This window comes from Manacus vitellinus, unplaced genomic scaffold, assembly GCF_001715985.3.
Source record: "Manacus vitellinus isolate BGI_N305 unplaced genomic scaffold, ASM171598v3 scaffold_43_pilon, whole genome shotgun sequence".
Taxonomy (NCBI): Eukaryota; Metazoa; Chordata; class Aves; order Passeriformes; family Pipridae; genus Manacus; species Manacus vitellinus.
The window spans coordinates 529201-543844 of NW_021940560.1; the positions used below are offsets into that span (position 1 = coordinate 529201).

A 14644-nucleotide genomic window follows, 5' to 3' on the forward strand; every position below is an offset into this window, starting at 1 on the left:
CCAGGGCTGATCCCAGAGGGGACGTGGCCGAGGAGGATGCGGAGGATGCAGAGGAGGAGGACACCGAGGAGGACGAGGTTCAGGTGATCGAAATCAAGAAGGAGGACAGCGAGGCGTCCCGCCTGCAGCAGCGGGACAGCTGCAAGGAGCCGTCTGCCCCTGCCAGCCCTGGCTGCAACTCCCCGCTGGAGAAACCCGGGGAGCAGCCCAGCCTGGGCAAAAAGAATGACATCTCCAGACACAGCTATTCCAGATACAACACAATCTCCTACCGGAGGATCCGGAAAGGAAACACCAAACAGCGGATCGATGAGTTTGAATCCATGATGCACTTATGAACTGAGGGGGAATTGCCCAGTGCACCAAGCCTTCCCTCCGGGTTTGGGTTTATTTAGTTCCCCCAAGACATGTCTCTTCACACAACGTGAGGTCACTGCTTTTCTCCTTTTTGTACGTGATTTATAATACACTGTGAAAATTTAACATCTTGGCTTTGACAGGGGCAGAGGTGTCTATAGTGCAGGAAAATAAATAATCAGTTTGCTAAATACAAACCCATTTGATTTTAAGGTTATCCTCTTATTTTCTCTTCAACTTCATAACCGTGTTCAGACCACGGGCCGGCCCGAACTGGCCGGGGCTCCTCTGGTTGCCCACGCGCACGTGTCCTGTGCCGTCAGCTCGCCCTAATGAGCTGGCAGTGGGTGGCACTGGCCAGGGCTGGGGAACAGTAAGAGACAACTCTTGGCAATCCCCCCATTCTGCTGTGCATCCGTGCTGGTGCTTGACAGTGCCCTGACAGCCACTGTCCGTGCCCACCTCGTGCTGCAGGGATGGACTGGCATCCCGGGCAGATGCCGGTGTGGGAATGAAGATGAGAAGGCACCGAGGACCCTGAACCCTCCCTGCTGCCCCTCACACCTCCCGTGGTGTGACTGTCAGCACCAGGTAGGTCTGGCACACATGAGGTCAGAGGTGTCAGCATGATGTGGGGTTGCCTGCCTGTCCACACCGTGGGCACTGCCAGGCTCACCAGCTGCCATCCCGCCTGTCCTGGGGGGACAGTGACTGCAGTGCAGTCAGACACACTGGGCTCCTCTTCCCCCCCTGCCCTCCTCGCTGTGGCAGCCCCCAGCCCTGGCTGAGGACCCTCACCCAGCCCAGGGGCAGCCTGGGGCGGGGGGGCTGTACTGGTGACCAGTGCCATCTCCAGCACAGAGCTGGGGTCTGGACCAGCCCCGGGGGCAGCAGCTCACCCAGCACATCCCTGTGTGTGCCTCGGTGTGCCTCTGGCAAACCTGGCCACTGCCAGGAACCTCTATTTTCCCAGTGCCACCAGGTCAGACTCTCTTATGTCTCTTCTCGACTAAGTTCAGATGCAAAATTAAAGATTGTTTTGTGAAAGCCAGGCAAGTTTTAACCATAATTTTTGTCTAATTTGAACACAACCCTTCTCCATTTTCAAAGACCTTTGTGTAACCACCATACAGTTGTTGTAATCTTTTTTTTTTACTGTTTTACAGCCAGATTTGTCTGGAGTTGGGACTTAGCTTTGCAATTGTCATCCCAGAAAGCATTTGGGAAAGCTGAGAACAGCTGGCAAGGGAGAGGAGGTAAGGACAGAGTTATACAGAGGCCTCCTGCAGCCATAAGTGCCTTTTTAAGGATTAGTTTTACATCTCCAGCAGCACTGAATATCGTTTTGATTCTTCTTGTTCTACATAAAGGCAATTATTTATTGGCAACGTGAAAATAATACACGGCAATTCTGCATTGTGCCAGCAGACACAGCCCTCATTGTGCCATTCACACTTGTTTGTTTGCTCCTTGGCCTGGGGAAGTTCTGAGCTTTGCTTGTACCAACTTATACTGTGGGTCTGTTCCCACTGACAGCTGCCCTGGGCTGCTCTGGGGGTGACACATCCCTCTTAAAGACGTGGTCATGGTAATTCCAACCAGGGCCAGGCTGGACGGGGCTGGGAGCAACCTGGTCTAGTGGAAGATGTCCCTGCCCATGGCAGGGGATGAAACAAGATGAACTTTCAACCCAAACCATTCTGTGAATCTATCATTCTTTAAGACCATTTCCAGACCTTTCAGTGGGAAAGGCTCCCTGAGACTTTCAGTGACCTGGGACTCACTTTTTACCTTCCTTGCAAAGCAGCACTTGCTCAGCTGAGAGCTGCAACGCCCTCTCCTGCTTTCCTGAGTAACTGGAGAAATAAAATTAAAAGTGCTGGGATGCTCTAGGGGCCTGAGGGCCTTTCCCACAAGCAGCTCCCCTTGACAGACCCTTCGGGTGGGTGACTGTGGGGTGGACAGCAAGGGGTTCACAGGTAATGAAGAGGCAGAGGTGGGCTGCTTGCCCTGTGGCCATCACCGTGGTCAGTGCAACCCATGCCATGGGGCGCACGGAGCAGCCAGGCAGGGAGGTGCCTGTATGGCATGTGAGGTAAAGGGACACCTGGAGATCTGGAAACTTGTCCCTTGGAGCAGAGGCATTTTCAGGCTGATTAGGGCATGGCAGTCACAGCCCCAGCTCAGCCTGAGAATCCTTTCTCTGTGTTTCCACTGTTTCAAGTGTGGGCTGACGGCAGGTAAGAGCTGGAGCCTTATGGAGGGTGTTGATGCCAGATACCACAAGCTGCAGCAGCTGTGGGTGCAGCAGCCAGCTGGACTACTGCCCTGCCCTGCCCTGGGATCCACCACGGCCAAAAATCGGGGGAATTGGAGCTCTGAGGGTTCTTTCTGGGGTGAGGCTTTGTGGTTCAGCCTGGCAGTAACTCGGGCAGGAGTCCCCAGAGAGGGTCCATGTTGGTCAGTTAACTCACTGCACTCAGAGGAAGCAGCTTCACCTATTATCATTTATTGCCTCTTTTTGAACCCTTTTTTTTTTTTGAGTATACCAAATGGGGCCTCCCACTGTGACCACTTGGATTCAGGGCACTCAGTGATGGAAGCACAGCATGATGTGCTGTGTCCCTCCCCACCACAGCTCCAGAGGCATTTGCTCTCCTCTGGAAAAGCTGTGCCTGTTTCCCATCGCTGACACAAGGGACATCAGGGGCTTCCATCCCCACCCCAAGCAGTGGTTCTCCAGCTGTGGTGCCTTCCTCCCTGACCTCCCTGCTCACACAGCCCAGGCTCTGAGTGCCCCGAGGAGCGACGCACACCCCGGTGTGTCCGTGGGGATGGCGGGAGCAGCTCGTGGGGAGCAGCAGGACCGACACCCCTCACCAGGCTGCCGAGCCTGCCGGAAAAATGCTCTTGTTTCTGGAAGACTGGGCTGACTGGTGCCATCGGAACATTCCCAGTGCTGAGCAACAGCACGGCCCCAGCTCACTGCCAGCAGCCCCGAGGCACCCTCCAGTCCTGGAGCACAGATCCAGCATGGAAGTGAGCATTTACACAAGCGGGGCCCCGGCGTGCGAGTGACAGGGCTGGCGATGGGATGTGACCGTGACATACGACTGCCTGGTGCCTGCTCGGTGACAAGTGATTGAATGTCAGCAAACAGAATCTGATGAAATTCATGCTCCTGATACGAGCTGACTGCCCAAACGTCGTCTGTGTCATTTTTCTGATAGTGACTGCGGGCTAGCTGCGCTGAAGGAGGGAGAGAAAATCGGGAAGACAGTTGCAAAAGGAGTCAACTGGGAAAATCTGTTGGGCCAGTCAATATTTTGGCAGACTGAGCCTGTCAGATGCTGTCAGCACTGATCCACCACATCAGAGGCAACAATATGCCGTGGCCTTCTGAAGAACCAAAGGAGAGGTACGGGGGTGTGTGAGGTGGGACAGCAGAGGCTCGGTCATGGTCACAGTGCTGTGAGCAGCCAGTGCAATGCTCAGCCCTGGGTACCCCGAGGGCTTGTGCTGGAGCAGCCCCTCACCTCAGCACAGGGCAGGGGGCAGGAGGAGAAGTGCTGCCTCCCCCCATGACACCACAGCAGTACAGGGAGCAGCCTCCCACAGCGGGAATTCCCAATGGGAACAGGGGGAGAAACCCTGCCTGGGATGCCCAGGTGTTACATACCCTGGATCTCACTGCCCTGGCACACAGAATTTATTCTCCCCTCAAATCTGTCCCATCAATGACTGGTGATGGCTTTTGGAGATCAGGAGTTTCACAGTAAGGACAAAACCTGCCCGTGACAGTGGGTTCAGAGGCAGTTTGGTGGGCAGATCCTGGCCATGCCAGGCAGCTTGGGCTGAGGGAAGTGCCAGTGCTTGTGGGGAGCCCCCAAAAAGCCACAGGGGCTTGGGGACATGACTGTGGTGCTGGCAGCCCCAGGGTGGGACAGCCTGGCCACCTGGAGTGAGGAGCTCCCTGGCTGGCCACTGCTGTGTGCCACTGGCAAGAAGCAGGATAAACCTTTGGATCCCCCCTCCAGCAGCTCCTCTCTCTGCCAAGCAGAGCCAGGCACACGTGCACCCTCACTGTCCCCATGGCACGGGCAGGGCCTGCTCCAAGCTTCTGCCACAGCCCCTGGGTAACCCCATCAACATTCACCTCCCGCTATTAAAAGTGGCTTTATGGATACACCATCAATTCCTCACAGAGCTCTGGTCCTCACCTGTCAGCCAGCGGGTCCCCCAGGGTGGGAGCCTGTGGCTGGACCCAGTGTGGGCACCACGATGGATTCCTTTGATGTGCTGATCAATAAACTTCCATTTTCTGGAGAGGAATAAGCAGCCCACTTTGCTGCTTACAGACTTACCTGGAAGTATTTCTGCAGCTTATGCTGCTGTCAGGGGGAACTGAGGGATGTTTGCTCACGGTAGGATGGGGACTTCAAAAAATATTTCCATTTAATAATACAGAAAGTGAGTTTTTGCCAAAGTCTCCCACAGTGAGGGAGTACGGGGCTGATCTGTTCAGGCACTGTCAAACCCGAGGTGCTGCTCTTGGTGTTCTGATCCCTCCATACGCTGGTATTAAATCACGGATTTCCACTGTCACCTGGAAAGGCACTTCCCCTTTGGTAGCTGTGTGCCCTCGCTGAGCTCACAGCTGGAACCACAGCAGTCCTGGTGCAACTGGGCTCCCTTCAGTCCACATGGTAATTGCCAAACTGCCACTTCTGATAAGGGTTTGTGGAGTCACAGGCCTTCACCCTCAGGGCTTTGTAAGAGGGATCCACTTCCAAGCAAGACGGCTGCGGGAGGTGCTGGTGCTCGGAGATGATGTGGTCGCTCTGCAGGGGAGAGAAACAAGGCTTAGGGGGGCTCAGGCTCCAGTGCCCTGCAGCATCAGCTCAATTTGCTTACCAAGAAAGCTTGGTTTACAGAATCACAGAATCACAGAATCAATTAAGTTGGAAAAGACCTCTGAGATCATCGAGTCCAACCTATTCCTTATGGTGTGCCCTTTTTTGGCATGTCCCTAATATGTGAGACCTCTGCTGACTTACAGAGACTGTGAGGCAGGATCCAATCCTGCACCTGTTGCTGAGCCAGGATCACAGCACACCTGCTGTGCTTTCTGGCTTTTCCTTCACTGGGAATGGAGAGATGAGCTCTCTCATTGTCAGTGTGCCAAACGGAATCACTCTGATGGCATTTGCTACACGGGGAATGTACAGCAGGAGGTGGATTTTTGTATTGTGCAGTTTGTTAGCTGATGAACTCAAAGCACAGTTACTGTGCTGAAAAAGATGTCAGGTAATTCAAATGCTGGGGCAGTACATTGGATTGTGAAAGAATTAAGAGTCTGAGTGATCTCCATCCTTTAGTTCTTCGCATCTACTTGGATTTACCTACCTACCCCCATGGCCAGCCAAGTGATGCTGTAGGTGCTGCCACAGGCAAGGGACACTGTCACTGCCTGGCACTGCAGTGACTCTCAGGATCAGCTCATTAACACCAAAATGAAACACTCCTGACGTGATGTGTAGAGTGGGGTCTGGGCAGAAGCTGGATCTTTGTGCAGACAGTAACTGCACTTCACATCATTAAACAACACAATGACTGATGTCAGGAGAGGGTAAAGCACCAAGACTCCTTCACCAGCAGCCACTGAGCTCCCCTCAGGCTCCTATTGCTGGCACAACCGAAATGGAACCACCAAATCCATCTCACCCACGGCTCAAGGTGAACCCAGGCTGGAACAGGAGACAAGTCCTGTCTGTGCCCCACACAGCTGCCTGGACATGTTCGCATATTTTTCACAAAGCGAAATGACAATTTCACAATTTTCAGTAAGTGGATGACAATTTTCCTGTATTTTTCCCCAAACACCCAAGGTGAGCCTGTGACATTCCGGCTTTGAACACAGGAACTTGTCGATACCTTGTGTAACTCAGCTACAGTTTTTGTTTCTTAAATGAAGAGTGTTTCTTTCTTAACTACAAACTATGTCATTTCAGAGCGTTTTGGACAACTCCTGACAGAGATACAGCCGTGACTCTTTGTGCAGTGCAGGCAATTAACACCAGATCCATTCTTTTCCGTTCCATAGATGCTTTCTTTAAAACCCACCGTGAGCTGAGAGCCAATCAATACTGAGTCATCTCCCTGTAAGTGCTATCGACAGTTTCCATGTAAAACCAGGACGTTTTGTTACTGCTGTGGAGGCAGTGCCAGCGTGCCCCCAGCCCGGCACACGGTGTGGGGGTGCTCATCCCTTGGACTGGCACAGGGGCCCGAGGAATGGCAGGGGTGCCAGGGACCAGCTCAGGGGGACAGGAGGCTTTGGCAAAGCAGGGACCAGAGGGCCAGGGTGCCCCCCATGCTGGGCTGTCAGTGCCCATCGCCGTGCCCGGCTCAGTGACCCTCCCCAGGACAGAGCGTCACTCACCAGCCCCGGCCGGACGGTGGCCAGGGACCTGTGGAGCCAGGCCAGGCTGCGGCTCCTGCCCTGGCAGCGGCGCAGGCCCAGGGTCCCCAGGACACCTGAGGGGGCGAGGCAGAGCTCCCCGTGCTGGATCAGCCTCAGCCAGGTGTAGTTGAAGTGCTGGTTCTGTGGGGAGAGAGCGGGCAGAGCTGTGACCCCACCAGGCCCCCCAAGGGTACGGCCAGAGCTGGGAGAGCAGCTGCTCGCCTGCCCCTGCCCTCGCCCAGGACCAGGGCTGAGGAAAGCCACGAGCCATGGGAACACCTGTCCTGTGGATGTGAAGGGCTAAAAAGATCAGGACAGCCCCAGCATCAGCTCTGGGAGTGACTCCTGCTGCAGCCACACAGACCCCTCACCCCCACTGCTGCCTGCCCCTCTGCCCTGCCACCTCCCCTGGCTGCTCCCAGCACTGGGGCACAGAGGGATACATCCCCAAATGAGACAGCCCCCCTCAACATGCTGGCCTGTGCCAGAGCAGGGAGCAATCAGCCAGAAATTGCCTAAAAACACTGTCTAGGAAGGAATGACAGAATCCCAGATGAGACTGAAAGGGACCCCAAAGCTCATTTCGTTCCACCCCCCTGCCATGGGCTGGGACACCTTCCACCAGCCCAGCTTGCTCCAAGCCCCATCCAACCTGGCCTTGGACACTTCCAGGGATCCAGGGGCAGCCACAGCTTCTGTGGGCAACCTGAGCGAGGGCCTTGCCACCCTTACAACCAGGAATTCCTTCCCAATATCCCATCTAACCCTGCCCTCTGGCAGTGGGAAGCCATTCCCCCTCGTCCTGTCCCTCCAGGCCCTTGTCCAGCTCTCTTGGAGCCCCTTTACACAGTGGAAAGGGCTCTAAGGATGGGAAAGACTGGCCACAGTGGCTGCTTCCCATCTAGCCCAGAGTGCAGCTGGATGTTTTGCAGCAGCACACAAAGCACAAGCTGATATTTAAATGTTTCATGTGCAGGCTCATGGATTCATCAGACTTTCCTGTTCCAGTCGAATTTGCTGGCTCAGGGGTTGTTGGTGGCTACAGGCTGTGCCAACAGGCAATTCCTGCCCCTTGCTGCTCCCAGGCATTGCCTGGCCATGTTCCCAGGTGGGAAGCACTATATCAGCTCCCGGGGAGGGAGCAGGTCAGCACAGGAGGCACAGGGACTCTGTGCCATGTGCTCCAAGCAGTGTGACACGGTCCTGTGCAGGGGGTCCTTACCGTGTTGTTCACATCACACTCCTCAAAAGCCAGAGTGGGGCCTTCCACAGCGACACATCCTGCCAGGGCCACGTTAACGAGCTGGAAAACAGCAACAAAATGCAGATGTAGACATAAATTCCCAAGGCAGGGGACAGGCTGTTACACTGCACTTAACCTGCTGGATTCAGGACTGTCATTAATAACTGCCCATGTCACTATGCGAGGCAGAGAAGTGTCCAAGGCCAGGCTGGGAAGGGCTTGGAGCAACCTGGGCTAGTGGAAGGTGTCCCTACCCATGGCAGGGGGAGGGAATGAGATGAGCTTTAATGTCCCTTCCCACCCAAACCATTCCGGGATTCTGTGGTGTAGGAAGGGAACCTGTCCCTGTTCTGCCTACCAGCTGCCCAGCAAGGGGCTCGTGGAGGCAGGACTGAATCCAGAACAGCCTTTAAGGTGTTTTCTGCCCCCAGCCCGCCCCCCAGCCCGCCCCGAGGTGCATGTTCCGAGCCCAGAGCAGTGCCGGCTCCCCGGCCCCCGCGCAGTCCCGGTAAGGCGGGCGGCTGCTGCGCTCTGCCGGCTGCGGGCTGCGGTGCACACCCGCACCCCAGCGGGCGGGCACGGACGGAGGGAGGCAGGGAGGGATCCCCCGGGACCACCGGGCGGTGCGGGACCTCCCGCCACGGAGGGACTTCTCGACCCCGGGGCACATCCCGCCCCCGGGAAGATCCTGCCCCGCGGGCACATCCTGTGCCGCAGGCACATCCCGGCCCGGGAGCACATCCCGCCCCGGGGCGCGTTCTGCCCCCGGAGGCTCATCTTGCCCACAGGCACATCCTGTCCCAGCACTGCCTCGAGAGCAGCTCCACTGGTCAAACACCAAACCGGGTCTCCGGCGGGAAATTCCCCCTTGTATCCGTGACCTGTTTCTTTACAAAACCACGGTGGAATCCAGCCTCTGTGCTGTACCAGATATCCCAAACGCTGCCCCAGGCCAGGGAAGCTGTGCAGCAGCAGCGTGCTGGGGTGATGCCCAGGGCCCAGCCAGCCCCTGAGAGCCCGTGTGAAGGAAGGACAGCGGGTCCTTGGGCACGTACCAGCCCGCTGGCTTTAACCAGGGGAGCTTCCAGGTCTGGGTAGACGTTCTCCAGGTACCACCGGAAACTTTTGCACTGGAGCTTCTTTCGCAGCTGGATTTGTTGAGTCAGGTCTCCAACATCCACGTTTTTCAAGACCAAGTGGTAAGCGTGGCCATAGAAGAGCTCCTTGTACTCGTCCAGCCAGACCTCTGCCACACGGGCCAGGTTCCGCTCCACTGTTCTCACCCGGTCTTTGGGGAAGGAATAAGGATTGTCATTCCTGAAAATGTGCCCAACTCTGGAGCAGGGAACAATCTCGATCTCTCCTCCGCACATCCAGACCTGAGAAACAGAAGTCAGTGGTAGAAACACAGGCAGATGACGGGTGCTGGCTTTGTGCAAGCCGGGAGAGAAGCAGAAAGCTAAGTGAGGTGCCAGGGGAGATGGGGTCTCCAGCACGGAGCTGCCCCTGGGGAGCCCCTGCCTGAGCCTCATCACCCACCCAGGCAGGAAGGGGTGCAGGCACGTGACAGTGACCTACCTTGAATGAAATCTCCATATTTTCCCCTCCCCAAACATCCAGTCCTGGGTCGTACATTCCCAGCTCAAAAAAATACTTCTTATCAATGGAGAACAGGCCACCTGCCATGACGGGGCACCTGGGAACAGAGAGGCACGTGGGTTGTGACAGAGGGGGTATTTGGGTGGCTTTACCCAGCCTGAAACTGCAACAGGGCAGGAGAAAGGCAGTGGAATGTTCTCCCAGCCCTGGGAGCATCACTGACACGCCAGCAGTGCTGTGAGTGGGGGGAAAGGCTTCCCGGGCTTTGCCCGTGCCTGGTGGGATTGCCCACAGTGTATCTGTGCCTCTGCTGCAAAGGAAAAACACTTGGCCTCAAAGGAGCCTTTGCTGTTAAATTATTACCAAAGGAACAGGCTGGTTTGCAAAGCTTTCACATTTGCCTTTTTTACCTTATTATATCAGTCTCCTTGATTTTATTTGCCTCGATGACCTCTTGTGGAATCTGCCTCCATCCAAAATTCATTGGCCAAGTAAAAACCCCACGCTGGAAGTTGTCCACGGTCATGTAACTAAATGGAGAAAAGATCGGGATGACTTATTCTGAGTCACATTCCTGATTGAAATGTCACCCTTAATGAGTGAAGATGAATATCTGTAGGTAATTAAACCAGGATTTTAACAAATTTCATCAGGAATCCTCTTCATGCACTAAAAGTCATGAAGAAGGGAAAAGGTGTGTGTGATAATCACAGGGGCCATGTTCACAGCTAATGCTAATTTCTGGTGTACAGCAATGTTCCATGTCCCCTGTGGAATGCTGCTGGAGGCCAGTTAGGAGGTCTGAGGTCATGTCTGCCTGTAATGAACACACTGGTGGTCCCAGTAAGGGATTTCACTTGAGCTTCCAGCATGGATTTGGGGATTCCCAGGGATGCCCCACCTCATGTCCTTGTCACTGATGACCTCGATGACGGGGCAGGCGACCTTGGTGCGGCGCAGTCGGACCCTCTCCAGCAGTGGCTCCAGCCAGCCCACGTTGCACTCCACGTGTGAGTCCAGGAACGTCAGGACTGTGCCTGTGCAGAGGCCAGGGCAGCATCAGGCCCTGGGCACCGTGACCCCAACCCGTGCTGACCAACCTCCCCGGGCACCCCGCAGGCTCAGAGTGCTGCCAATGGTGCCACGAGCCCCCTTGGCTCCCCAGACCCTCCCAGCCACAGCCCAGAGCATGTTTTCACATGGCAGGTTCCAACAGAAATGGCCACTTTGGTGCTGAAATGGCCTGGCCAGGGCAGGTGGTGGATCTGGGGTGATCTTTCATCAGCTAGAAATCCCAATGAAAGGACACCTGTAGTGCCTCGGGAAGGACTAATACCCAGTGCTGGAGACACCTCCCCTGCACCTCTGGGGGGTCCCAACCAGCTGGAACACGGCTCTTGTCCTACCTTTGGCGATCTCTGCTCCCGCCAGCCTGGCCCGGATCAGCCCGTGCCTCTCCCTGAGGCGCAGGATCTTCACTTTTGGGAACCGCGCCATGTACGTGTCCAGCTGCTCCTTCAGGTACTCTGCAGAGGAGGAGGAGAGCACAAGGCTGACTTACCCATTTCCACCCACTTCCAGGGTGAAAAGCAGCAGGCAGGTTTTCCCTGGAAGCATCTCCAGACACGCCGGGATCCTCAGCACTGGGATGTGAACATCTGGGCACAGCTGCAGGGCTTCTGGTGCACAGTGTTGTGGTGCCAGCCTGCTCTCCAGGGAAACAGCCAGTTGCTTCAGTGCCAGCTGGTTTAGGCTGAAGTGATGAGCCTGAAAATCTCTGTGGGAGATTTCCTGTGTGCCAGTACTCGGTGAAGGGTGTGCTGCTTTGTGGCCTCACTCGGGTAGTTCATGATCCAAACCCGGCTGTTCAAAGACTCAAAAATTAGGGTTTTTTTTCTTCATGCACTATAATTGCAATTAACACCTATTTTTTTGTGCTCTACAAACTTCTCGATATTAAGCATCACACCTAAAGATCCAGGGTTTAAACTGCACAAGGGTTTGCTGTGCCTCATCTCTACTTTTCAGGTGCTTTTGTCATGGTTTCCCATGGCTGTGGAGGCAGCTCGTGGCCAACTCTCAGGAAAAAGAGGGTGTGAGGAAGGTGGGAGTGCCAGGTAGCCCTGGTCAGGGGCACAGGATCCCAGTGCTCTGCCACAGGGCTGCAGCTGCTCCAAGCACTTGGTCTGGACACAGACCTCCCTCACCCATGGGCTTTCTTGGTGTTCCCTGGTTTTCTTCAGGAGAATAGACTTGTTTGCATTCCAAAAGCCAGCTGAAAAGCTTTGAAAGGCTCCAAGGCTGAAGCATTAGTGACAGGTTTGCTGTGGGCCACTGCTGCTGCTCTGGGGGTTCCAGCAGTGCTGGGCTGGGTCACCTGCACTCCCCAGGTTTTGGGTGCAAACCCTGCATTTCAGATGTTCCCTGGCTAACAAGCACATATAAGGTAAAACCTTAGGAAGAAAGTAAAGAGAACTTGAAAAGATGCTTTTGAGGGGAAATGGTAGGAACGTGTTATAACGATTATATTAAAAATTAGCAAACTGAATCTTTTTCCTCTGTGCTGCCTTTTGTTGCATTGATGGCTTGCTGTGTGCATGGCATGAGCTCTGAAGTCCATCTGAGACAGCACTTCCCCTGAAGAATCAGCGGTGGGGAAATTACATCATTCCTAAATTTTTAAGGGCTGAAGTCAGCAGAGAGCTGAGGTATCACAACTCAGAGGTTTGGTATCACCTGAAATGCCAATGAGAGGCACTGGCATGGCAGTGCTGGCTCACCACCACTCCCACCACAGCTCTCTGTCCTCTGAGGCCTGGGCAGTGTGTCCCCTGCACTGGGAACACGGGGGCTCGTCTGGGAGCTGCACAGAGAGGGGGGCACAAGCCCTTGAGCCAGAGACACCCTGAAGATGGGTGGGCTGGGCAGGACTCAGCTGCCTGGTGCTCCTGGAGCCTGGTGCCTCCAGCAGCCTCTGCCTTGATTCCCCACAACCACCCCCAGTGCCTGCCTGGCCTCTGATCCCCCTCAGCCCCCAGCACAGGCTGCACTTCAATACAGCCCGAGAAGAAAATGTGATTTCTCTCTCCTATTCAGAATTGAATTACAGAGAACAAATTGCATTTTGCCCTGGAGTTATATTAGTTTCATAAAGGCAGAAGAAGCTTCACCTACCCTTAGTGCTGAAGTCATCCACCAAAATGACTTCCTCAATCAGGTGTGGAGGGGACCTGCTGAGGACACTGTGCACGGAGCGGAGCAGGGTGGACCACACTTCATCCACGAAGCACATGATGATGGTGGTGGTCGGGAGGTCGTCGTGGACACGCTGCTCGGAGCACCTGCAACGGCAACACGGGCTCACGGGTCACACTCCTGAAAACATCCAGGCTCAGGGGCTTCTGGGAAAATGCACAGGGACGGGGGGAAGCCAGACGTGGAATACAGAGGCAAAGCTCTGCAATGTTGGGAGGGGGAACAGAGGGGTGAGGGGGGAACCCCTTCAATAGCCCCAGTGCCCCTCTCGTGGGCAGCCCAGCAGGACGGGATGTGCTCACTTGTTTCTGACTGGGACCTATTCTGAAGAAAGTTCAGAGGTATTTCAGGACTTCACAGAAGTGCTCTGGGCAAATGAAAATCACCCCAGAATTACTCTGTCACAATCCTTCTCCTGCTCTCTTGGAGCCCTGTTAACACTGGAAGGGGCTCTAAGTTCTCCCTGGAGCCTTCTCTTCCCTAACTCTCTCAGTCCCAGGGCTACTGATCCAGGCTCTGCAGGGAGCACTCCCCACAAGCCTCCTGCCCATCTCACTCCTCCTCAGGGCCTCTCCCCACAGCCCTCCTGCAGGGACACGGTGCCTGGTGAGCACCAGTGTCACCAACAAAGGAACAAGCACTGTGCATGGTTGGAGGCTGGGACACCACACGTTTCCTGGTGGCCAGATTTCAGTGGTCTAGTCCAGTACTCCAGCAAGAATCACAAGAGGAACTGAGGTCTAAACTGGGAGAGACTGGAATACACCAGCAAAAAAGTAACGTGTTGTTTGATTCCCGAGAGCTGCCAACCACCACTGCCATGAGCTGGCAACACAGTACCTGCCCACGCCACCGAGCTGGGGGCAGAGCCTGCACAGGTCCCTGATGCAGCAGCACACACCCCCAGGAACGTGCCCTGTTTGGCCAAGGTGTTCCCTGTGACGGCAACGCCTCTGCTCCTGGGCAGGCGTGTCACTCCCCGGAGCTGCTTCCTGCTCCGCAGCTCCAAGGCTCTGCTGTCCACACCAATCCCAGGGCTGGCTTTGTGCCACCACGGCTCTGGTCCTGTGCACAGGTGGTATGAGGAAGCAGCCCCAGCTATCTCCCTCCTTCCCTGCTCCAACTCTTCCTGTGCAGGGGCTCACCTCAGTAACCAGCACCAACAGCACTGTGGGAATGTCTGCACTGTCCTGTGGGATGGGGACAATCACGGCACAATTCCCACCCCACCGTACCCACGGTCTGTGAGCACAGGAGGAGGGACACGGGAGGGTCTCTGCACAAGGCAGGCCTCCCACGTGCACAGGGGCTGAGACATCTGCAGCAGGAAAGGCTGAATGTGAGAGATGAACTGGCCACTCACCTGAGCTGGCACCTTCCCTGGCCCTCCCTGCAGCTGCCACAGAACCACAGAATGGCTTAGGTTGGAAAAGACTTTTAAGATCATCAAGTCCCGGCATCAACCCCACACTGCCAAGCCCACCCAGCATGGCAGCTCAGGATGGAGCCCCCCTGGCCCCTTGCCCTTCCATCAGGGAGGTGCTGCCCATGCCTTGTCTTGCTCTTCTCTATTGGCACTATGGGAGGGAGTCACTTTTTTGAAGTGCAATCCTGACATCTGCAGAATCAACTATACATTTCATAGGGACAGCTGTAACTGTGTGGGAGTTTTCCAAACCCAGCTTTGAGCTGCACCTGACACAGCAGGTACAGTGTTCTAAGGCACA

General features: G+C 55.3%; 2 protein-coding genes across 2 annotated transcripts in view; one reads left to right on the plus strand and one right to left on the minus strand.

Moving 5' to 3' along the window:
* ERMN (ermin) overlaps positions 1-554 on the plus strand; it is a 3172-nt gene extending 2618 nt beyond the window's left edge. The window contains exon 4 of the mRNA XM_029962181.1: positions 5-554. Within this exon, the coding sequence (XP_029818041.1) occupies positions 5-338 (334 nt within the window). The 3' untranslated portion in view covers positions 339-554. The remainder of the gene's footprint in view (positions 1-4) is intronic.
* A 4497-nt stretch (positions 555-5051) lies between these two features.
* GALNT5 (polypeptide N-acetylgalactosaminyltransferase 5) overlaps positions 5052-14644 on the minus strand; it is a 15836-nt gene continuing 6243 nt past the window's right edge. The window contains exons 2-10 of the mRNA XM_029962182.1: positions 12837-13003; positions 11069-11188; positions 10564-10699; positions 10073-10192; positions 9642-9759; positions 9119-9442; positions 8043-8123; positions 6800-6961; positions 5052-5198 (exon numbers count right to left, since the gene is read on the minus strand). Coding sequence (XP_029818042.1) covers positions 5052-5198; positions 6800-6961; positions 8043-8123; positions 9119-9442; positions 9642-9759; positions 10073-10192; positions 10564-10699; positions 11069-11188; positions 12837-13003 — 1375 coding nt within the window. The remainder of the gene's footprint in view (positions 5199-6799; positions 6962-8042; positions 8124-9118; positions 9443-9641; positions 9760-10072; positions 10193-10563; positions 10700-11068; positions 11189-12836; positions 13004-14644) is intronic.